Raw genomic sequence first — 24,162 nt, forward strand, 5'->3', positions numbered from 1 at the left:
ATTTCTACAGAGTTTTCAGTGCTGTTTATTAAAACATAGTACATCAAATTATGAGTTTTGGATGACTACAAAACATATAAAACTTAGCACACAAATGGTCATAGGGTAGAATTAAAATTGCAAGTTGTGAGTGTACATTAAAACCTACTAAAAGAAGCATATTTTAGTTGTTTAAATGTCACATAGGGAGCTTGGTGGAACACTAAACAGACTTTCTGTGAACACGAATGGGACTTTCTGGGTGCCATCCAAGAAGTGGCCTTGTCTTTTGCACCTAGCCTCTGACTTTCTGCAAATGGTGACACACAGGAAAGGGCCTGTAAGGCAGTTCTCGGCTTGGACAAATTTTTACAAAGTCTGTAGGCTTTGTGGTCTGGGGGTTGTTAATGTCTTTAAAGGTAACTAATTTAGTCAGGCACCAGAGCTCAGTGGATTGAAATACACTTCACAAATAGTGATGGCCTGGAGATCCTCAGAGCCTGTGCACCATAAATGAGTGAAACATGAGTTCATTGATCACGTATTACATGTGTTGCTTGGAAAAGAACATGACAAAGTTGTTAATACTGACATGTACTTCGTGTGTGGCTGGTTTTGCAGGAGTGGTTTGCAGTTTATGTGGAACTTAATCAACAGATTGCAGCTTTGCTGAATGCTGGGGATGAAGAAGATCTTGTAGAACTGAAAGCATTACAACAGCAGTTGAGTGATGTCTGTTACCGGCAAGCCAGTCAACTGGAGTTTAGGCAGAATCTTTTACAAGCTGCACTTGAATTCCATGGTGTAGCCCAAGATGTGAGTATAATATATATGTGTTTATTCACACTCATGGCATAATGTTGCTACAGGTGGTCAACAAGATTCTGTTTACCACAGGGATAAATGAAGGCCAATCCATTTCTGAGGAAATTCAAAAATTGCTGTGTACTTGTTCTCTTAGCATTTCTGCAAAATTAAACATGTAGCACATAACAGACCTTATATATACTATAGCTTTTTGTGGGTTTTTCAGGCTATGTGGCCATGTTCCAGAAAAGTTTCTTCCTGACGTTTTGCCAGCATCTGTGGCTGGCATCTCGATGCCAGCCATAGATGCTGGAGAAACGTCAGGAAGAAACTTTTCTGGAACATGGCCACATAGCGTAGAAAAACCCACAACATACTATGGATGCCGGCCATGAAAGCCTTCAACTTTACTTATATTTACTCCTTAAGAGATGACATGCTACTAAAGATATAATGGCTGTTTCTGTGGGGGTTTTTTCAAATGAATATTCATATTTACCTGAAGGCCCTGTTACTTAAGCTGTATTTTCCAGTTATCTCTGATGCAATTTTGCTTCATCTTAAAACTGACCTCTTGCCAAAGGGGTTGTTCATATCTCCAGAATAACTTTAGATATTATGTAACAGTACTTTCTTCCTTCTTAATTTAACAAAATTATGCAGAAAACTTTTCTCAGCCATACAGGTGAGGTGATTAGGTTTTTAAACTATGCAAGGATTAACAAATAATATTGTAAGGGGCTATACATCTAGCACAGAACTGGAAAGGATACAGACTTACTTTGCCAGTACCTCTCCATGCAGTCTCCCTGTGCTTCAGATTCATAGAGAGTCAGTGTAAGCATATTGTATTCCTCACCTATGGGTTAGCTTTATCCCTTTGTGCAGAAGGAATGACCTTTTTCTCTATCTTCAGAACAGCCCATTTCAATGAACTTTCAATGGAAAAACTGTAAATTTGCAGAGATACTAAGGAAATACATTTTTATTAGATATGAGTGAAATGCTTTTCAAGACAAACTTTATTCACTCAAGATGTAGCATATGAAAGGCAATTCATAGCATAAGAAGGGATGATCCTTCTAATCCTGTGATATAAATGTTTGCAACACTCAAATCTGATATATTCCTACATATAGAAAGTTCTATCATCTTTATTAGAGGAGCTTTAGTGCTTGTCTTCTTTTTATGACTTTTGAATTAATTTAAAAATTAGGGAATAGGATAAGCAGTGAGCCCGCTGCCTTCTGACCTTTGACCTCCCTTCTGATCTGCTTTTTCAACTCTCCTTTCAGATCCTTTAAGCAGCATACATTGCAGCAGTTCACACAGCTGTCTTGTGTGCTTTTTTTGGTACTATTGAGTATATTTACAGTCTTGCTTGTATAAAGCTAAGGTGCAGTCCTGTGCATGCTTACTTGGGAATGAACACTAAATAGAGTAAGTCTCACTTCTGAGCAAATGTCTATAGGATTGCTCCATAAATGTCATAAATAGCCAGATAATGCAATTTTTATATCCAGTCTAAATTTGGATACCATGTTATTAAAGCAAGATAATCTTTTAGGTTTAATAAGTATCATATAGATTTAAATTTTTGCAACATTTTTGATTTTGTCCAGAAACAAAAAAGACTTTTCCATTTGCTTCAAGATATCCAGACATTTTACATCTTCCATCCTGTCTGGACCTGAGGCCTTTTATAAGTGTCTACACAAAATGCATGCATCCATTATTGTTGGGAATCCTCATCTCCATCACAGGAGACTAGTGGGAAGTGTTGCTGGCTAGAACTTGCAGCTGCATTCTCCATAACAGCTACTGCTAGGTGAGGAACATATTTCTGTCTGCTGAATCTGTCCCATCTGCCTGCAACCTCCTAGCCTTTATTTTATTTTATAGATCATTTTGTCACAACTCACTCTGCTGTTTTTACACAATAACATTGGAACAAGAACCAAAATAATAGATAACAGTACATTTTGGGTTGCATTTCTTCCTCAGTTATCTCAGCAGCTAGATGGCTTACTTGGGATGTTATGTGTTGATGTTGCACCTGCTGATGGAGCATCAATTCAGCAAACTTTAAAACTACTTGAAGAGAAGTTAAAAAGTGTTGGTAAGCCCAAGATTGTTAAAATGCCAGAATGTACATTACTGTGAATGTCTTATTTAGAAAGAGTATGTTTTAAAGCATGATCCAATTTTTCTTACAAACTATTTTTGAATGTGCATAGAAGTTGCATACATTATCCTCTCTGTTCAACATATGAATTTAGGCATTCAGAAGAATGAGTATCTTTTGTATGTTAATCAACTGAAAAGATTCCATGTATAGACAGACACACTCATGATATCAACACATTGATTATGGAACTCTGTAGGAGTGGGCCTGTTTGCCTGTGACTCTACAGATCCTAGAAGCCAGCATGTCTGGTTTCAGCTCCTGTAGAAGTCAGTTCACATATTATTTTCCTCTTCAGGTGTCCACATGCAAAGTGTGGAGTCTGCTGGCAGGACAAGGAAGGCATGCAATCTCAGGACCAGTAGTTTGACCAACCTTGCCGCTTTTATTTGCATGCCATGGCTGCAACTATTTCTTTATTTCCTGAAAACTTTCTATGGACAGGTAGCCAGTGGCCTGTAGACCAGCGTTGGTCCAGGGACCACCATTTTGAGTAGTTCATATGAAATAGCACTATTCCCAACCTGAGTACTTCTGTCAGTACTGAAACTGATTTTGCAAGAAATTATTTGGTTAGAGTAGACCCTCCATTAACCTGAACATATGAGGTTATCTTATACTGAGTCAGGTTAGACTTCCTCAGTATTGACTACTGATTGGCAACCATACTTCAATGTCTCATTAGGTCAGATTCTTTCCTAATCCAACTATCTCCCTTCAACTTATGATACCAGTGTATGAGCCATTGAACTTTGGTTCTCCTCGTATCACTAGGGTCCAGATGTATTGAACTTCAAACCCCAGATTCTCTTACCATTTACTGTGCTGGCTGCATCTTATGGGAGTTGTGCTTCAAAACATCTGGAGGACTAAAGGTTGAGAATCATTGCTCTGGAGTTTCTGTTTGTGCTAATGTAAATGTAATACTAATTTAAATTTAATTCTAATACTGTTTAAGTACAATTTATTGTTAACTCTTTAGGATATGATTAAAACATTTACTCATTCTAGAGCATTGATTCCCAGAGTGGGTAGTATGCCCCCCTGGGGGCAGTAGAAGTTTCCAGGGGGGCAATGAGGGGAAAGTGGGGCAAAGGGGGTGGCAGGGGGGCTTTAGTGAAAGTATTGGTGTGAAGGAAAGACACGGGGAACCAGCAGTCTTTAGGACCATGGGTGGGAATGAGGATTGCATGAATGTTCTTTTCAAACCACCACACAGCCTCATTGATCATTTAGTGTGGTGCCATCTCCCGCACTTTGCTTACCCATGTGAGCTCACTCCCTTACTGGTATCGTTTACTATAGTGGCAATTGGAAACTCTCGTGAGGCTTGGGCACAGGGCATCACTTCTGTGGCTCAGAGCAGCACCATTTTGGGACAGACTGGAACAAAGAGTTAGAGCACATGGTGGCTGGGGAGAAGTGGCGGCAAAAGGGGGCTTTCAAATTTGTGACCCTGCTTAAATTTGTGAGCTTTGCTGGGGAGGAAAGGGGGTGGTAGCCCAAAAAAGTTTGGGGACCACTGTTCTAGAGTGTTCAAGGAATTTAATTTTAATCAAAAATTAAGTTACTACAAGAAATGTGCATGTGGGTGAAGAAAGAACTTGTTTGCCATAGATACTAGAGAACAATATGTCACTTTTTCAAAGTATATAAATATATATGCATTACATGAAATAAAGAGATTGATTTATTGTGCCTTAGACTTGGGCCTACAAGGTTTGCGTGACAAGGGTCAGAATCTTCTGGATCAAATAACTAACCAGGCATCTTGGGCTTATGGAAAAGATGTAACTACTGAAAACAAAGAGAATGTTGATCATATTCAAGGAGTGATGGAAGACATGCAGCTCAGGAAGCAGAGGTACAGTAGTATTTATGATGCTTTATTTCTGGCCAGAAATTCACTTTAAAAACAATGTGGTGCTACTTTAGTTTGATTCTGTGTAATTTTAAAATTATGTTGCTTGCTTGATACCTTCTGATAATTCAGCAATTGTTTTAGTATTATTTTAAAGAAGAATATGAAGATGAAGATTCTTGGGTTGATCTTGTTGTTTTGTTTTAATCTTAATCCTTTTATGTATATTTTTTAAATAAAATATATATTTTAAAAAGAATAGGGAGACATAGTCACAGTATAAGACTGCACCATAGATCACAAGGTCAGTCTTAAAGAGAATAACTGAATTGCAAAATATAGTGTAACTCCCCATATTTCTTCATAAATTGCATATATGCAATTGAGAAAAAAATATTCCTTAGACCCATGACAACAAAGTGAGAGAAAAATAGTCTTGAAAGTCCTTTGAATTTTTATATCAGGTGAGCAAGATTTGTTTTGAAACTCTGGCCTTTGATTTTTAACTAACCAGAGTTCTGTATTTTGTGGAAACACAGGGAAGTTTTGGTCAATCTCCTCACTGCTCTCACTGTAGAGGAGAAAAGAGACCCTGAAGCATATTCACGTATCGTTTTGCACAGTGTTCATTAAAGGTACAATTTTTGAAGAATATAGGGTCCACTTTAACTTCCATGGCTGTATCTGTGGAATCCTGGGGTTCGTAGTTTGGACAAGGACACCCGAGGTGGCTCTCTGCCTGAGGATCATAAAGTAAATGTCCCTCTCTAATCTGCCAATCCCAGGATTCCATTAGATGGAACCATGGCAGCTAAAGTGAAATAAAAGCAACATAATGCTATAGTGAATTGGCCTATAGTAATCTATGTTTAACCACAAGACATAACAAAACTAAACTATACATACAAAATACAAGAATAGAATTTGAAGATATAGCTGTGTTAGTCTGCAGAATCAGTTGAAGAAAGATCTTGTAGCACCTTTGAGACTAACTGAAAGAAAGAAATTGGCAGCATGGGCTTTCGTAGACTAAAGTCTACTTCCTCAGTGCATCTGAGGAAATAGACATTAGTATATAGAAGCTCATGCTGCCAAAAACAGTTGATGTAGTTGATTTGGAGAGGAAATATAATGAAGTTGGATCTATCATATTAACCAAGAAAAGTTAGGATTAAAAAAAAATGTTTGTCAAAGTTTTGTTAAATATTCCTGTTTTTATAACATGTTGAATAGTACAGTGGGCCCATGGTATCTGCTACAGTTTGATACCAAAATCTGGGGATAGTCAAGTCCCATTAAATTCAGTGGCATAGTAAAATAGTGTCCCTTATTTTAAAAAATGGGAAAAAATAACAAGGTTTTCTTTTGGAATTTATATATTTTTTTAATATTTTGAGGTCATGGATAGTTGAATCCGTGGATAAGAAATCTGTGCACACAGAGGGCCAACTGTAATATTCTTACCAAATTTCAGTGGCACACAAAACAAACAGTTTTATTTGTATACAGTTCTGCTATACCAAAATGTCACCCACTGGTCTTGCTGATATGCTTTTATGTTGTTTGGACTTTTGCAGATGTGAGGACATGGTAGATGTGAGACGACTGAAGATGCTTCAGATGGTCCAGCTATTTAAATGTGAAGAGGATGCTGCTCAGGTGAGGTCTAACATCTTGCAAGCCTCTTGTGCACAGCTGAGAAAATGCTTATTCAGTCAATAATCTCATCCTGTACAACTGAAATGGATTTCACTGGTTGAAATATTTTCTGTTTTACATTCTGTTTCTGTTCTCCCTTTAGGCAGTAGAATGGCTAAGTGAATTATTAGATGCACTACTGAAAACTCATATCCGACTGGGAGATGATACACAAGAAACCAAAATTTTGTTGGAGAAACACCGAAAGTTTGTTGATGTGGCACAGGTATATGATGAATCTCCTTTTTTTTGTGTGTAGATTAATCACTGCAATGTAATAACTCACACCAAATGTCTGTATTTAAAATGAACATCAAGTGTCATTCAGACTGTTTATCAGTTGCCAGAAATCATGCATAAAGCTGTTAAGATTATTTATGAGAACATTTCCCTTGTGACAATCACCATTTTATTTAAGGCTCTAATCTTAAGTATGTGTGTATACATGCATGTGTGTACGCACACACACACACACACAAGTGTGTGTGGGGGCATATGCACACATTCCAGTACCATTCCCCCTCTCCTCCCTAACCTCTTGGATTTCACAAGCTAAACTTAAACTTCAAAAAAAGCTTAGAAAAGCAGTCTGGTATTTTAATAGTCTAAATAAGTTCAATAATGCTTTGTGTTTTAGATATTTCATTTCTTGTTATGATTAGATTTGTTCTAAGATTTGAAATTCCAATTTTATATCTGTTTTTCTCATTTATAGAGTACTTATGATTATGGGAGACAGTTACTACAGGCTACTGTCGTTCTGTGTCAGTCTCTGAGATGCACTTCTAGGTCCTCAGGAGACACGCTTCCAAAGTTGAACAGAGTATGGAAACAGTTCACCATAACTTCAGAAGAGAGAGTAACTAGGTTGGAGATGGCAGTTGCATTCCATTCAAATGCTGAAAAAGTTAGTTGTTCATATTATACAATGAATATTAATACAAAATATTAATACCATGGATATGAATACCAAAAATTTAAACTTTATTTAAGTTAACACATATAAGAAAGGTTGTATTGTATTTTTAGAAACATTCCAATTATGACTTGAATACAGTGGACGTTGGTATCCACTGGGGTTGGTTTCCTGGACCTCTGTGGATGCTCAAGACCCACTAAATACAATGGCATAGTAAAATAGTGTCCCTTACATAAAACGGCAAAATCAAGGTTTGCTTTTTGGAATTGGGGGGGGGGGGGGTTAAATATATTTTCAAGCTGTGGATGGTTGAACCCTTGGATAAAAAAAATCCATAGATATGGAGAGCTGATCCTAATATATTAGCACAAATCTTAACATAACTATAATCATTTGGTGTCCTAACATTAAATACACGTATTGGGATGGAGAGGGAGACTCTACCAATATTAGATAAAACTACATCTAAGTCAGCATGATTTACAATCAGTGTTTGAAGGTGAATTTTCATTTTACTATACATTACTCTACTGTATCTCATCTTGTTGCCAGATGTTAGTTAGGTATGGTCTCTGCAAAGCATTGATCATATGCTTACCTGGCTCCTGGACTGTGTTTCTTCCTTATTTCTGCTGTATCAGTTTTTATGTTGTGTATGGCATTAAAAAAATTATTAAAAGCTAGGCAGTCATGGAGGCTGGGTGAAAGAGGCTGAATGTCTCTGACAGAAATCTAGACTAGGACATATAATAGTGGACTTGCATGTTCAAGCAATTCAGTGCAATGAGAAAATATAATGTGAAATTACTGAAACTGGTTGGATTTCAGCCAAAGGAATAGGTTGACTCTAAATCTGCCCTTTTGCTCATAAGTGTCATTCATAAAGAAGAGCATATTTGGATTGAAGCTATAGTTGTTATTTCATCCCTTGAGTTGCATATCCACATTTACACCTGTTTATCCTTACTTGAATAGGCCCATGCAACCTTCCATCTGTTCCCCTTGATTGCTGTTATGTGCTTTCAAGTCATTTCCAACTTACAGTGACCCTAAGACAAAAACCTATCATGGGATTTTCTGGGGCTGAGAGTGTGTGATTCGCCCAAGGTCACCCAGTGATTTTCCATGGCGGAGTGGAGAATTAAACCTGATCTCCTGAATCATAGTCCAACACTCCAACCACTACACCACAACCATTAAAATATACTCAAGTAAACTTCAGAATTTTTGCAAACATAAATTATTCTGCAAAACATAACCCAAACAGTATTTTTAAAAGTCAGCCTTGGATTCCAACACTGGGAGCTGACCATTGACACAGTTGTTATACATGCTGCCTTGGTTTGCACATTGTGTAAAAATCAGGCTGTTTAATAGCTGCTTTTGACTAGTCTTCCGAACTGAGGAAATACAAAAGACAGTATAGTATGTACTGTACAGTTGACCCTTTGTATGTGCAGGTTTGGCATCCGGAGATTGTAGCATCCATGGATCAGTTGCAAATAAAGGATTCTTCTTTTCTTATTATTTCATTGAGTTTCTTTTCTTTAATATCTTTTTTAACAACAGGTTTTGCAAGAATGCCCAGATCAGCCTGAATCCATAAATGACATGGAACAATTTGATGAGATTGAATCTGTTGGAAAATCACTTCTGGACAGATTAACAGTGCCTGTAGTTTATCCTGATGGGTATGTAGCCTGAATTGACATTAAAATTATTTCAAAATTTGGCATGTAAATCAAGCCAGCCAAATTTAAGTATGAAATTTGAAACCATAAAATAAAACCATAACAATAGTATTGTATTTGTACTATTGCTTTTTTACGTTTTGAAAGGAAAAGTATAATAGAGTAGCCTAAAATGAGCTTGGAAACGAGCAGGGCATTAGATCCAATGCTATATATCTCAAGCTCTAAGCCCTGATAGTTTACACCCAGGCAGAAAATGAGGAACAGTGTTGTCTGTTCATTTGTTGGTTTTTGGTGGTTGTTATTTGCTTTTTTCTACACCTCTTTTAAGTCTACTGTAGCTTAGAAGCCAGTTCCTGGAATCCCTCAGTCCTTAGAATCTAGTAGAACCAAAGCTGCTAGCACACCACCTTCAAAACATAGGCTGCTGTTGTTAGGAATGCCACTGATGGTAATTTTCTCTAGGTGGAACTGGAGGGGATGGATTCCCACTGTCAGTAAAGGATCACTTCCATCTGAATGTAAACCAGAGGAATGAATCATGCAGCTCTCTAGATAGTGTTGGACTGCAGTTCCCATCAGCCCTAGCTAGCAGAGCCAATGGGGAGGAATGCTGTGATCTGCAGCCCAGCAACATCTGGGGGGCTTTATGTTTCCCACCACTCTTATTTAACAGTGCTTTCTTTTTGCGCCCTTTTGTGCCTTCAAACTATGTGAAGAAAAATCATGTTTATGTTCATTTAAAGCAGTGGCCCCAAACTGTGCCCTTTAAGAGATGTTGGACTTCAGTTCCCAGAAGCCTCAGCCATGTTGGCCAATAGTCTGGGATTCTGGGAGCTGAAGTCCAAAATCCCTTAAAGAGCACAGTTTGGGGGCCACTGATTTAAAGCCTTGAATTTAAAATGGTGCCAAACAATTTCCATTAGCTGAAATTAGAAGCCATCAGATATTTAGCAGCAGTTTCAAGGCCTCATTTCACACATGTATATTTGTTTACCAGTCAAGTTTGGGAAGCTCCCCTAAAATAAGATTTGCCAGGCATAGTTGAAATCAACTGTGTATTAACTTTATATTTTGTTATAAAATATGAGAAGATGAATGTGGAGCCACAGGAACACATCACTTTATTATGTTCAAAAGTTCTTTGTTTTTCCCTTGTTCTAGTACTGAGCAGTATTTTGGGAGCCCAAGTGATATGGCTTCTACAGCTGAACACATCAGAGAGAAGATAAAGCTAGTTTGTCTGAAAAAACAGCAGCTGAAACAAACAGAAGTCTGTACAACAGAGAGCTAATAGTTTCTGTTCATAAGATGCCCATTTGTAACCCAGCATGTCATCTGCATTCTACGCCTGCCATAATACATTAAAATGCATTTCCACAGCTGTTATAAAAATCTCATTCTTCTTGAAACAAACCTAATTTTACATCTTAACAGTGTATTTCTACCGAGCCATAATTATTTAACATGCTATGAAACCATAGAGTACAAATATTATTAGAAGGAAACTATAATGTTGCACTGAACCCTTGCTTTGAAGCTTTACCCTGATCTGTCAGGTGCTTCTTTTCCTAAGCAACTAATGTAAGCTTTGAATGGTGCTAATATGTACAAATTCAACACAAAATAGTAATTTTCTCTATCCCCAGATGATGTGGTATTTTTAGGCTGTAGGAAAGCTATCTGTTGTATAGACAGTGGTGACCCTATTTTACTTTGTATTACTTTTTAAATAGTCTTTTTATTGTGCAAATGTACATCAGATCTGCCCATTAGATCTTTAAAATTCATTACACTTGGGTTATTTTGTATGGATAATGTACTGACAGCTGTTTTGTGCTTAATAAAATCCATCTTTTTAAAATCTGACAACATTTATGCAAGCCTGTATTTCCTGGCGTAGTCCAGTTGCCTATTCCTCTTCTCGGTGTCTCTCTGGTGATATGAAAGGGATGCATTAATACACTGTAGACCTTGGGGTGGAGTACTTTATTGATTTTGAAACAAGGGTAAGTAAGCATCCTTTTTTCTGTTGTCTGCATTCAAAAAGATCAGAGGCAGGCAGACAAGGTAGCAGTGGAAGAAATGAACACATTAACACTTCCGATGCTGAATGTCCTCCTACCTTCCTTAACAGTGAGACAGTTGTTTTGGTCTTTTCTGTCCACTTCCATCTGTAGATTCAGTGAAGAGGGAAGAATGAAGGAAGGAGATTTAAATTTGATGAGAAATCTTGGATAGCAAAGAGGATTCAATTAAGGAACCAAAGTTATCAGAGTAATGATCGCTAGGAAGACTCAATAACTTTCTCCTTCAGCATCTCTCTCTCTGCTAACAAATATTTCAGATATATGTTCTGTTAACATGCTCATGGCTAAATATACTCAAGTTAAACAGTCACTTTGTATGCAGTTGGAAGAACTGAAAAATGCTACACATTGTATTAAAAGATTATTAATTATAGGACATAAAATTAACATTATCATTATGTGTAAACTGTATTTACTCTTCCAATAAGCAAAAGCCAAATAAAAAGGTTTTTTTATATTATGAAATATGAGCATATTTTCCTTCTCACTCTCACAGTCACTCTGTCAGCTCTTGAAAAGGCAGTGTATTGTGAGATAAACACCTGAAGTTTTAGATGCCCTTTGTTTTACCTGATTCTTCAGAGGCTTCAGTGTGTTTATCATCTTGTTCCTTGAAAGGACCAGGATTTCCATTGTTTTGCTGCTTTGAAAAACAAACAAATTTAGCCATAGTAGTGCATTTGGTCCATCATCTCTCACCTCCACCCCAGTAATATTTTTGTAAGACATGCTAGAAGAGTCTACAGAATCATCAAACTGTTGTGGGTGTGGAAATAATATTTTATATCTTCCAAGACACATCACCAGATTGGAGGAGGAGGGGGTAGAACAGTTTCAGGGTCTGATTTTTGAGGGAGGGAAAGGGGACCAATTACAACCTGTTCCAGAGATTATTACTGTTGGGCACAATGTATTGTTCAGCTTCTTCTCATTTTATTGTTCAGTTGAGACATGAAATGAGCGCAGAAAATGTTTAAATGACATTGTTACAATATTCATAGCAAGTATTCCAGGCAACAAGCTGTGTTAATAATCACTGTTCCATTCCAAAGAATGCTGCTGAATGGTACTACCAGTATTTGCTCGTTTTGCATTCTCCTCCTGAGACAATAATGGGGAGAGCAAGGAGCTATGGCAAAGGAACTGCAGTCCTTGTTGGTGCATGTAGAATCAAGAAATCTAGCATGCAAACATGCAGAAGACTTAGCCAGTAGAAGGTCTTGTGAAGTTCAGCTCCAGGCGGCACAGGAAAATTCTTCCCACACAAACTGCTGCTTCTGCCTGGATAATGAACTGCTGGATAGCCTATGGCGGGATACAGACGGGCCGGGGAAGACGTCTTGGAGGTGTATTCTGCTGAATACGGAGCCTCCAGACCGCCCACCCTGGGGGCGTGGCTCAGGAGATGGGGCTTCCACATGGGGGGCAGTGAAGACGCCTCACCTGGGGCCGTTTCTGACCCGCAGTTTCCAAACCGCCGCCTCGGAGGACGCTGCAAAGAGAGAGGCAGCTTCCTCACGGGCGGCCAAAAACGGGGCTTTTTTTTTTCTTTTGCCGGCTGGCGGATGCGCAGCTGCGCAGCTGCAGCGCTAAGCAGCGGCGGCAGAAAGCCTATGTGCATATTTAAAGTGCCCAAGCCCCTTTAAAACTTTTCCCCCCGCTCTGCCCAAGAACAATAGTGGTCTCCTGCCAGCTGGTGATCAGCTGGTGTTGGCATCCTTGTCCTCTTGCACTTTGCCAGTGTCACCAGCATCATGGATGCCTCCTCTCCTTTGGTCCCCGCGCTCTTGCTGAATCTGCAATGCACAGCCACAGCTGTCGCCGCTGCCACCGCTGTCCCCCTGCCATCCCCCATCACCTCCCTTGTACATATGTAAATATTAAAAGTTTTAGGGGTTTTTATTGTTAGGTGAAAATGGCACAGGAATGTGTGTAGGGGTTCACTTTAAAGTCCAAACTTTCCAAGCAGCGCATGCGTACATGTTGCTCTAGGGTTAGGGTTAGGGTTAGGGTTAGGGTTACGAGTCTTAAAATGCACTGCAGCTGTGCTGCAGCTTCCACCCCTGCATGGCAGCTGACGCTGCAATTAAAGCCTGACTGCAAACTGCGCATGTTCCAGGACCCCGACTCATTATGCGACGCAGCTGACTTGGAGCTTTTAAATGGGCAACTTAAATTAGCGGCGTAGCAATTCTGGCGTACCGGTGCAGCAGCTTACAGACGGAGCTGCGCATCAAACGGAAAAGAAGCGGAGAAAAGCAGCACCTTTTTAATGCCGCTTCTTCCCGCTTGGGGCGTGCGGGGGGCGTGTTCATGGCGGCATTCAGGTAAGGCCCGTCTGAAGGCTCTACCTTCATGACGTCATGAATACACCCCTTTTTGCCCGTCTGTATCCCGCCAGTGTTTTCAAAGAGACTTTGTCAAGTTCAGACTATTTGCAAACTATACAAACTGCTTCACCAAATGCCAAATCCACACTATACCACAACTCCAACAAACAACAACCATACCATGGAGAATTCATCCCTCTCCCTTATATATTTTCTCCATCTTGGGGCCTTGAGCCCTTCCCACTTCTGGGATGTCACCCAGTTTCCTGTTGTGTGACAGCTATGACTTTGCACAATTAAAGCCTTCTGGCTTCACCTCCTGTGTCTGTGGCATCAGCTTCCTAGGACCAAGAGCTCTTCAAGTGCTGACTCATGATGGCTGCCACTAGAACTCTTGTAACCCTGTCATGTTTGTCCCAGTTCCTCCTATGGCCACATCCTTAGCATTCTCAGGACCAGAGTGCTTTGGGTTCTGACAGTCCTTTCCCTTAATAATGGGGAGTCCTGTCTCACATCTTCACATACATACCCATCACCCACTTCACACTTCTGGAGTTATATTAGAGATGTCAGAACAAAATGGATGGCAATGCAAGATAGTGCAGTGGTTCTCCAATGTTTTACACTTGTGACCCCCTTTACATCTACATACAGATGTTGCATCCTACCCCCCCACCCCATCCCACTCAATGTAGCATATGAATACAAATACTGTGTTTAGTGTGTGTATTTCCATTTGCAGATTCATGTATATTCATATTTTAACATTTTATAGGGAAAGATCATTGTCCAAATTAAAACTATTTTATTTAAATAAATCCAGTATTTAATACATGTGTAAACTTTACATATACTGTCTCACACATAGCCATGATCACATAAGCCAATGCTCACAGATATGTACACAGTCATATATGCACAGTCATGCTCTTTCATGCTTTCTTTCACTCAGACACACTCATTTTTTCCCTCACACATAGACCAAAAACATTCACTCTCTTGTACAGTATGTAGTGGGCCCTTGCCCTATATAGGGGATCTGGCCTGGACACCCCTGCATAAGGCAAATACCACGTATGCTCAAGCCCCATTGAAAACACTGGGGTTCATGTGCACGGTGCAGTGCACGCACGCCATTACCAGTTCCATCACACGGCTTTCAGCGTATATGCAGCTATACACACAAGTGCATATTTGAGTATGTAAACCATGAAGAGTGATCGAGTATTTGAGAGAGAAAGAGAGCAACAATTTGTGTAGGAGACTGTGCTGATGGAATGAGTCAGAAAAGGCGCATTACTGTGTGTGAGAGTTAGTGTGTTACAGAAAGTCACTCTCACACTGAGAAAGGTCCCAAGGATGTGTGAGAGAATGTGTTGAGGCTAAAGCAATATCTCATCCTAAGAACTGGGGCAGTGACAGTACAGGTGGGGAAAGAAGAAGCGGAGGCTCAGGATTTCCCCCTGAGGCCACAGTCCAGTGAGGTTCCTTGCTCACTGTCTCCTCCCTCAGTCAGAAGCAGTTACTCCAAACCTCCTCACTTTTCTCTTCCCCGCCAAACAGAAAAAAGTGTGGGAAGAGAAGAAGGGGGAATCAGGGCTTTCCCTGGGGATCTTGCCTCCCCATTTGAGAACCACTACCTTAAGGGACCTCCTCATCATCACCATCTTGTCTTGGAGGAGATGTTGGGACTTGTAGGTCCAGAACATCACCCTAGTTAGAGAGGTCAATATTCTTGTGGACAAGAATGCTGAAGAGCCTCCCAGAAAAGGTAGAAGCAGTTCATCTAAATATTGGTAAGGTGTGTACAGCATCCTTTTAGCAAAAACTGACCTAGAAATAATTCCCAGCCCAGTCCCTCACATGAGAAGACAACCTGCCATGGAAGAGAGTGGGGCAAACCTTGGTCAATTTCAGAGCAAACAATGGGAAGATTGTGCATATTCTTAACACCTGCCTTCATACTTCCCAGCATATCTCTGAAACCATGAGTACTAGACAGTGAAACATTCTTTAAAAGAAGAATGCAGAATGTGATGTCTGCAATCATGGTCTTGGAGCCCTAACTTAATTTTACTTCCATTGTCTATTGGTTCAAAAGCAGAACACTTCATTGGTCATCAGTTGTTCTTCTACAGAAAGATGATGTTCCTCTTCAGTAACTATGTTTTTAACTTAATTTGTAAAATGACTCAGATGAAGCCGCTTACATTGAATTTAAATTGTCAAATATGTAACCATTTCTAGGAACAGTCATTGTAGATACAATCTCAATGTACTTTGGAAAGAAAACTATAATTACATTTAAAGTATGTTAATAAATGCAATAAGCCATTACATTCCGCTTGCATTTTACAGCACATCTATGTAATTGAAATAATGTTTACAGTACACTGCAACAGATAAATGTTCTCTTGCCTCTTCTCCTTAGAAATAGTGCAATTATTCTGAAGTGAAATTTAGTTACTAATATCCTTTTTTGTTCTTAACCGCTCTAATTTCAAAGTATTGGGCTGCTAATATATTTTGGGGATGCATTTTTAAAAACGTCTTGGGATCCAAAAATGAAGAAAAGAAATTAACTTTTATAGAGAACAACAGAAAGAGGGGAAAGTAGCAATGCAGACTAAAGGAAGCAATCCATTCTGATACAAAGTTGAACCTCAATCTATTGATGGGGTTTGGGCGTGACTTAGTAATACTTCTGGTCAATACTTATCAATAGCAGGAATGTTTAGTTGCAATACCAAATCTTCCATTCTGGCTCTGATTCCAACTCCCCAACTTTACTACTGACTGACTCCTTGGCACCACAGCATTTATCTTCCTCTGGGTCCTGTTCGACACATACAAAATGTTTTCCATCTTGAGTTATGGTGAAACTCAAATATAGCCAAAGATGGGAGTCATCTTTGATACTTAAATGTATATATATTTTTAAAAACTGTCAACCAAAATTCCAAATATTTTTCTTTAAAAAAATAAGAGTATACAATATAAGTATAATATGATGTATGTACCATATATTGTTACAATATTATCATTTTTTATTATGAAGTCATAGTTGGTACATTTCTACTGACTCCGACTCTACCTAAAATTGCTTCCAATTCCTACTCCATAACTCCAACTCCGACTCCACAGCCTTGATCAATAGTTCATCAAAGGCAGACAAGTAGATTAATTCTATTTCAGTTTACCTCAAAGTCTTTGGATTGTTAAACGATGACAATTTAAACATATTTTACAAAATTAAAAGGTTTATTTGTTTTTTAATTTATTAAGGGGTAAAGAACTTTTCTATTCCAAGATCTGGAAAACAAAATGCAACATTTGGGGAAGCATCTACAATCATCCCTCCACATTTTCAGGTGAAGAATGTGCAGATTTGATTATTTGTGGATCACTGTATTTACCACAACCATTACTGCTGAAAAAAATACATAACTGAAAAAATATGTTCTCTCTAGGCATTTCTAGGTCCTCCAGCATGTTTCCATAGAATTGCACTGGAGGGCGTAGAAATGCCTAGAGACATTTTCTCGTCGGTTAAAAAAAAAATAGCATCCTATATTCACTTTTTTCCACTTTCACAGAATCCTGCACTCCTAACCTTTGTGAAAGTTGAGGTTTTAAACTATATTAAACTGTACATTTATTAAACTGTACTTTAATATACAAAAGGTAGTACTGCACTCTTTTCAGGAAGATTCTTACAGATTCTTATCATGGGATTATTGTTTGATGCTAAAGAAGTAGGTACACTACCATAACTACAAAAGCTATGTACAGTCAGGCTGCTACTGTTACAAAACAATATCCTGCTGTTATTAAGGCAATGTGAAATTCAAGAGGAAGATTGCCTTTTCTCTGTCTCTTTGTAACATTATACCGTGTAAAATAACAATATGCTCTGAAGGTCAAATATCTTACAGCTCAGTGTTTTGAAATAAAACAAAATGGACATATGTTTTCATCAAATACAGAAACATCACTGATACGTTTAATTTATAATCCATTCATCCCTCCAGATAATTTTTTCTGTTATATCAGGAGCTGGAGATTCACTAATCTACCACCCATTTTTGAACTGCAGTTCTCGTTTTTCATTTTGATCTTTCTGGTTTATTGCAGTTTTGTAGAACATGCTTTGATGTAGGTTCTTTTTTTTTAATGGTCAAAAACTTTTTGAGTATAATGCCTGATTTTGACGTTTATTTTGATCACAATTTAGATATACTATATTGTAATACCCCACCCCATTGTTATGTTCTATCTTTTTAAAAATTGACTAAATTGTTGGGAGTTGGACACCCTTGTGACAACTTTGCCCATACACCATTCACCAACCTCTTATCTCTCCTTCCAGCTTTTTAAACAGCTTTGAGGGACAAAAAGACGGTGAAGGCAGAAAACCAGTTGTCTTCTCAGCAGTGTATCTCAAGGGCTTCCTTCTCGCCTACTATGTCAATCTCTCTCAAACCCAGCAGCCTTTTTGCCTCTGCCTTCTTCACCAGCAGCAAGTCTAAGTTACCATGCACTCACTAAATGAGATTGTGGCCTATCTTGTTGTGTGCCTTCAAGTCATTTCCAGCTTATGGTGACCCTCAGGTGAACTTATCATGGGGTTTCCTCGGCAAATTTCTTCAGAGGGAGGTTGTCATTGCCATCCTATGAGGCTGAGAGAGTGTGACTTGCCTAAGGTCATCTTGTAGTTTACATGACCAAGTCAGGATTTGAACCCAGAGTCCTAGTCCAGTGCTCAAACCACTATACCATGCTATCACCCAGCACTAAAACATCCACAAAATTCATCATATGCTGCTTGGGCCAACTCACGTAAAGCGAGACAGATAATCTAACCCACAAAAAGTGGTCATCTTGCTCAAACAGGGTCTGTGTAACAGCCCTCCACAAAGTTTCCCCTTTCTTCATGGTTCTCCCACCTCACTCTCCCAACCAAGAACAGAATGTAAGGGCAGTACCATTGGCCAACATTTTGTTCTTCTTTGTAATCTCAGTGCTTCACACTCATGGAGCTGCAACTGCACAGATCTATCCTCAGATTCCTCTAGTCTAGAAAGCTTTTCATTCCATCTGAAGCAGAACTAAAAGATGAGCTTTTAGGTGATTCCCCAGCCCTTTCTCCTCTAACATACATTCTGCCTAACATGTCTTCAGCTCTGTTTCTTCCACCACTGTGGCAGTATCTTCAGATCTTCTCTCTGAGATGAAGCAGTTGCCTACAACAAGTTTATAAAAAATTGTCAACAGTAACAAGTGACAGTGGGTTAATTCAATAATATACCAAGGATTCCACATAATTTCACACATTGCTAGCAAACTGCTATCAAGCCTCTCAGCCATTACTAAAAGAAACTGAGGCCTGTTACAGACTGCCAAAATAAAGCTGCTTCGGGTCTCTTTGGAGGTATGCTATTTAAATGATGCATTGGTCCTAAGAGTCCGGAGGTCGTGCCAAAGCCACACTCCATTCCTAAGCACTGGAGGGCAGCTTTGGTGCAGCTTACGGATTCTTAGGATGCACGCATCATTTAAACAGCATACCTCCAAAGAGACCCGAAGCAGCTTTATTTTGGCAGTCTGTAACAGGCCTGAGATTCTTCTCAGCAAAGAGCAACTGAGTAACTCCCCCGTTTTAAGAAAGGGATAGATTTCTATTCCAAGAATTTCACCATTCCCAAGAGAGATGGAGGAATATGACCAATTCTGGATTTGAGAGAAGTCAATAAATACATCAACACCCCACGTTTCAGAATGATTCCCATAGGTAGTATCTTTTGTCTCACAAGGGAAGGAGATTGCATTGGAGCAATTGATTTAAAGGATGCTTACTAGCAGTAAGGCAATAGGATCAAGCTTGTCCTCCACAAATACAAGCAGGAAAATTACACTATCTAAATCCAGGTTATATATATGGGGGGGGGGGGGGGGAATACAAGGACTTATCTGTAAAATTGCATCCTCCTGTGCAGAAAGAGAGAGCGCATAGTTGTAGTTCTCAAACCAAATCACAGTCCCTTGACTGCAAAAATACCAAATGCTGTGAGTCTTAGCTTTTTGAAATGGAGCCCTAGAGCAGGGGTAGGCAACCTGCAGCCCGTGGGCCGGATGCGGCCCGGCAAGGCCTTGGGACCGGCCCCAGCCCTGTCCTGCCGCCGATTGCCGCCGAAGCCTTTGGCCTCTCGTGTGAGGGTGTGGGGCCTTTGGCCTATCAGGAGGAGGTGGGCAAGGGGGGGCAAGCGGCGGGCAAGGGGGGCAATTCTCTATAGACGCCTCAGAAACATGCATTTATATTAACATTTTTTAAAAAAATCAGCAATGTTTTTGCGTGTCCTCCATTTTTTTTATAAAAAAGTGTCCTCCATTTGAAAATTTTGTCCCACATTTGTCCTGGTTTATTTATTTATTCAATTTTTTAAAAAAATATTTAATTATTTATTTTTTGGCTTCGGCCCCCCAGTTGTCTGAGGGACAGCAACCTGGCCCCCGGCTCAAAAAGGTTGCCTACCCCTGCCCTAGAGTCTCTGGAAATGTGTGTAAAAATAAGCAACGTACAAAAATAAATTCAAGAAGCCTTGATCCCTTCCTTTTCTATTCTTGGGCATGCTGCTAGTTGTCATTCCATGATACTGAGCAGAACTCCTGCTTCGGACATAATTTTTCACAGATAAGAACCTCTCATTCAGTCTGTATTCACCTGCTGTCCCAGGAGGTAAGTGAAGACATATTCTGAAATATGGATTGTGCAAGATGGACAGCAAAAATCCTGTGCATGTTTATGCAGAGGAACATCATTCTGAGAGCAGCAAGTGGGTGTAGTATTCTGGTTTTAATTTTTTTTTTTTTTTTTTTTTTTTTTTGTGGCCTTAAATTAAACATTGGCTTTTGTATAGTAGAAAGAAATAAGTGTTCACATTTAGAAGAAAACATAAATCCCTTCATGCATAGAGTCATGTGTAGAAGAACTTTCTTCCTTGTATCAGCAAGGAAGAAAGTTGTAAAAAGTGCTGGCAGAAAACGGCAATGATCACACTCAGCGGGAAACTTTAAAGTTTACAGAGTTTGACATTCTGTCTACCAAAATCCTTTGCTGATTGACTTCTTAGCAGTTTGAGCAAGATTTGTTGTTTTAGTGTTGCCTTAAGTAAAAAGACAGAATAAAACAGTAGAAAAGAGTGTCTTCCAGCACACTGGGAGTAAAAAATATTCAGGATTCTTAAGCTTTAAATGCCATAACCTCTCCCCCCCCCTTTTTTTTTAATAAATATTCCCTGTTCAATGATGGCTTCCAAAAATATAAAGACAAGAAATGTGAAGTTCAAATTTTTAAAGTGCTTTCTTGCTACTAGGAGCTTATTATGCATTGCCACTAACTTTGTTGATTTCACATTCTCTCTCCTTCTCTCTCTGCCTTGGCTTGAGTTATAAATACTGGGTCAATGACAACATATTCCCAGTTTCAACTCTGACCTCCAAAGCATGCGTGGAGTATATTTGATTTCCCCCCCCCCCCTTCTTCTCTGGACAGAACTGGGCAGACTTGTATTTTAGACACAATTTGATTGTATTTTCTGAAGAATGCATAAATGCACACAGATTGACATTTCTGTCTCCAATTGTATGGTTTTTCTTTTGCTGCTGCTGCTGCTGCTGCTGCTCTTAATGACATGTGCAAAATGTGAGAAATGCAAGAGATCCTTTCTTGGAGTAGGAAAAGAAACTAATAATAACAATAATAACAATAACAACAACATTTATTTTTACCCCGTCTCTCCTATAAGATCGAGGCGGCATTACAACAGTAAAAACCATACAATACATAATGGTATGTGTGGCCTTTCTTTTCTCATCTCTGTGGGTTCTGTCAATAAGCTTATTGTTGGAAAAGGCAGTACAGTCGGCCCTTCTTATACACTGTTTTTTTTATACACGGATTCAAGCATCCACGGTTTGAAAATATTCAAAAAAAGTATAAATTTTAAATATCAAACCTTGATTTTCCAATTTTTATAAGGGACACCATTTTGCTATGTCATTATATTTAATGGGAATTGAGCATCCACAGATTTTGTTATCCACGTGGGATCTTGGAACCAAAACCCAGCGTATAACAAGGGTCCACTGTACTGGCCAGAAACTAAATATTTGAACAAGTTACTGCCAAGCTGCCAAATAACCTCTCTGTTTCTTGTAAACATGTTTCATTTTTTGTCTCCAACTTGAATTTTTCTTTTTATTTAATCCATGTTAATGGAAATAATATTAATTCTGTATCAAATTATATCAATCCTATAATGTTATTAATAATCTTTATGTTTTTATAAACCATCACATACCTGTATCATTTTTTAAAAATCAGTTTTATTGCATTTCTTTATTCCCTGATATTATGTTATATTTTGTTTAAAAGACTATCTCACTTGCTCTACACACAGAATACATCCATTATTCTGTACTATTTCCCATTTTTTAAAATCATGTTCTCTATATTTTGGTGTTAATTTCTCTTACCTTTTAGTTTCCCACATAATATATTATGACTATTTTCTCCTGTCCAAATTATTTAAAGCAGTGGTGGGAATTATGCAGCCCTCCAGAGGTTGTTGGATTGCAGCTCTCAATATTCCATAGCATTGACTGATGCTGATGGGAACTGCAGTCCAACAATAAAATCCTTTGCCTTAAAAACATGACAGTCTTAAGAGAATGAATGGTTCATGTATATTTAATATTTCTTTGTCTTAAAAGAAAAGTGGAAAAGGTTAATCCATTCTCCCTTTTTCAAAATATGTGGATGTAACTAGGAAGAACTGCTTTTTATCACTAATCTTTAAAGTATTTAAAGAGAGGGAGAGCGCATCAGTCATAGAAATGAATTTATGACAATTCAATAGATGTTGTGTATGTATCCCTTGTAACAGCATTGTCAGTGTCATCATTGTCATCATCATCTTTATTTCTATCCTGCCTTTTTTTCACTTCAGGACTCAAAGTGATTTCCAACAATCATATTGTTAAAAATCCACAAGATACAGAAGTTAAAATGAAATTAAACAAATTAAAAGCAAATTAAAACATATATAACTGAAACATGCACACACAGTAGCAGAACAATTAGCAAGATCTTGCACATTGTTTGGTGGGACAGTCCTTATATAATCACTCATCAAATGCCTGTCTGAATAGAAAAGTCTTTGCTTGTCTGCAAAAAGAAAGTAGGGAGGGTTCCAGTCTAACTTCTCTGCGAAGGAAGTTAATTATTATTATTATTTATAGTTCCAAAGACTGGAGGCTGCCATTAAGAAGGTCTTCTCCCATGTTCCCAACAGATGTACATAAAATGGCTGGAACAAGAGTTACGCTTGCATTTTCCAGTATACTCAACAGGCAGATCTGGGAATGCCATATCCAGACCTTCACTTTCTTTCTGGAAAAGGTGCTTAGATTTTTTTTTTAATTTCTTTACAGCACACTGAACCAGAAGTTGGGCGGAGAGAACCTACCTCTAGTGTACAGGTGAGGAACCAGATCTTGTTGGAGGCAACTCCCATCATCCCTCACCATTGACAATGTTGGCTGTGGCTGATGGAACTTGGAGCACATCTGGACTCCAGGGGGGTCATAGGTTCCTTATCCCTGTCCCAATTAAAATGGGTTTACAATTCAGGCATCTGATTCCAAATGTGTCAAATACAGCAGTGAACACAGGTATCAGAACAATTTTCCATTGCCAGGATATGTGAACTCATTACCTGTGACATGCAAATTTGTTAATCTTGAAGCATCATAAAGTCATTTGATTCTTCTGATTCCCATACCATTGGCTAACTTCATTGTCATCCCAACCACCCCACAAGAAGATCCAAGTTGGAGGAATCCCAAACAAGAGTAGCCAGAATCATTAACAAGCTGGAGTGGTTTGAATTTTTGTGTCAGGAAACAAAATAGTTATGGCCTGACTCAAAAGTTAATATATAGCCTGTAGTGGAGAGATAAGGAAGCAAGTATTTGAAGGGTGTAAACACTCCATATGGAGAAGAGCCATACAAGAAGGTATAATAAGTAAAAATGTGTGGAATCCACTTGTGAGTGAAGAAATGTAAACCCATTTCTTGGAAAATATGATTCCATATTTTGCGAAAGGGTATGGAGAGAGGGTTGGAATCTGAAAAGATACTGTAGGAAAAAGTTCTTAATTGCAGACCACCCTGTGAGCCAGCATGGTGTAGTGGTCTGAGTGTTTGACTAGGACACTGGGAAACCCACAGGTTCGAATCACTTTGCCATGAAAACCCACTGAGTGACCTTTGGCAAGTCATAGACTTAGAAGAAGGCAATGACAAACCTCCTCTGAACAAATCTTGCCAAGAAACTGCCTTAGGGTTGGCATAAGTCAGAAATGACTTGAAGGCACACTACAAAAACAATGCATTTGTTAAAGGTTTGGTAGCATCAAGGAGTGTTTTGAGTATAAAACATTGCAACCATACTCAAAACACCATGAGTTAACTGGGTTGAATCTTGGGGAATCCCTGTGAAGAATGTATTTCAAGAGTTTATGCACCTTTTGCCTTTCCC

At 38.9% G+C, this 24,162-nt stretch overlaps 1 protein-coding gene and 1 long non-coding RNA gene across 7 annotated transcripts in view; one reads left to right on the forward strand and one right to left on the reverse strand.

Moving 5' to 3' along the window:
• SESTD1 (SEC14 and spectrin domain containing 1) overlaps positions 1-10,453 on the forward strand; it is a 78,316-nt gene extending 67,863 nt beyond the window's left edge. For all 6 annotated transcript variants that reach the window (XM_089519661.1, XM_089519657.1, XM_089519656.1 and 3 more), the window contains 8 exons: positions 601-795; positions 2,791-2,905; positions 4,676-4,835; positions 6,410-6,491; positions 6,634-6,756; positions 7,246-7,437; positions 9,019-9,140; positions 10,305-10,453. In XM_089519661.1, the coding sequence (XP_089375787.1) occupies positions 601-795; positions 2,791-2,905; positions 4,676-4,835; positions 6,410-6,491; positions 6,634-6,756; positions 7,246-7,437; positions 9,019-9,140; positions 10,305-10,434 (1,119 nt within the window). In that variant the 3' untranslated portion in view covers positions 10,435-10,453. The remainder of the gene's footprint in view (positions 1-600; positions 796-2,790; positions 2,906-4,675; positions 4,836-6,409; positions 6,492-6,633; positions 6,757-7,245; positions 7,438-9,018; positions 9,141-10,304) is intronic.
• Positions 10,454-11,228: 775 nt separating this feature from the next.
• LOC149313696 (uncharacterized) lies at positions 11,229-23,301 on the reverse strand. Its single transcript, XR_016280847.1, has 3 exons — positions 23,088-23,301; positions 11,801-11,870; positions 11,229-11,314 (listed from the first exon to the last, which is right to left on the reverse strand). It is a non-coding gene; the product is annotated as an uncharacterized LOC149313696 (long non-coding RNA).
• Between the last annotated feature and the right edge of the window lie 861 nt (positions 23,302-24,162).

Source organism: Sceloporus occidentalis, unplaced genomic scaffold (genome assembly GCF_023333645.1).
Source record: "Sceloporus occidentalis isolate IW3139 unplaced genomic scaffold, rSceOcc1.0.p SCAF_4, whole genome shotgun sequence".
Taxonomy (NCBI): domain Eukaryota; kingdom Metazoa; phylum Chordata; class Lepidosauria; order Squamata; family Phrynosomatidae; genus Sceloporus; species Sceloporus occidentalis.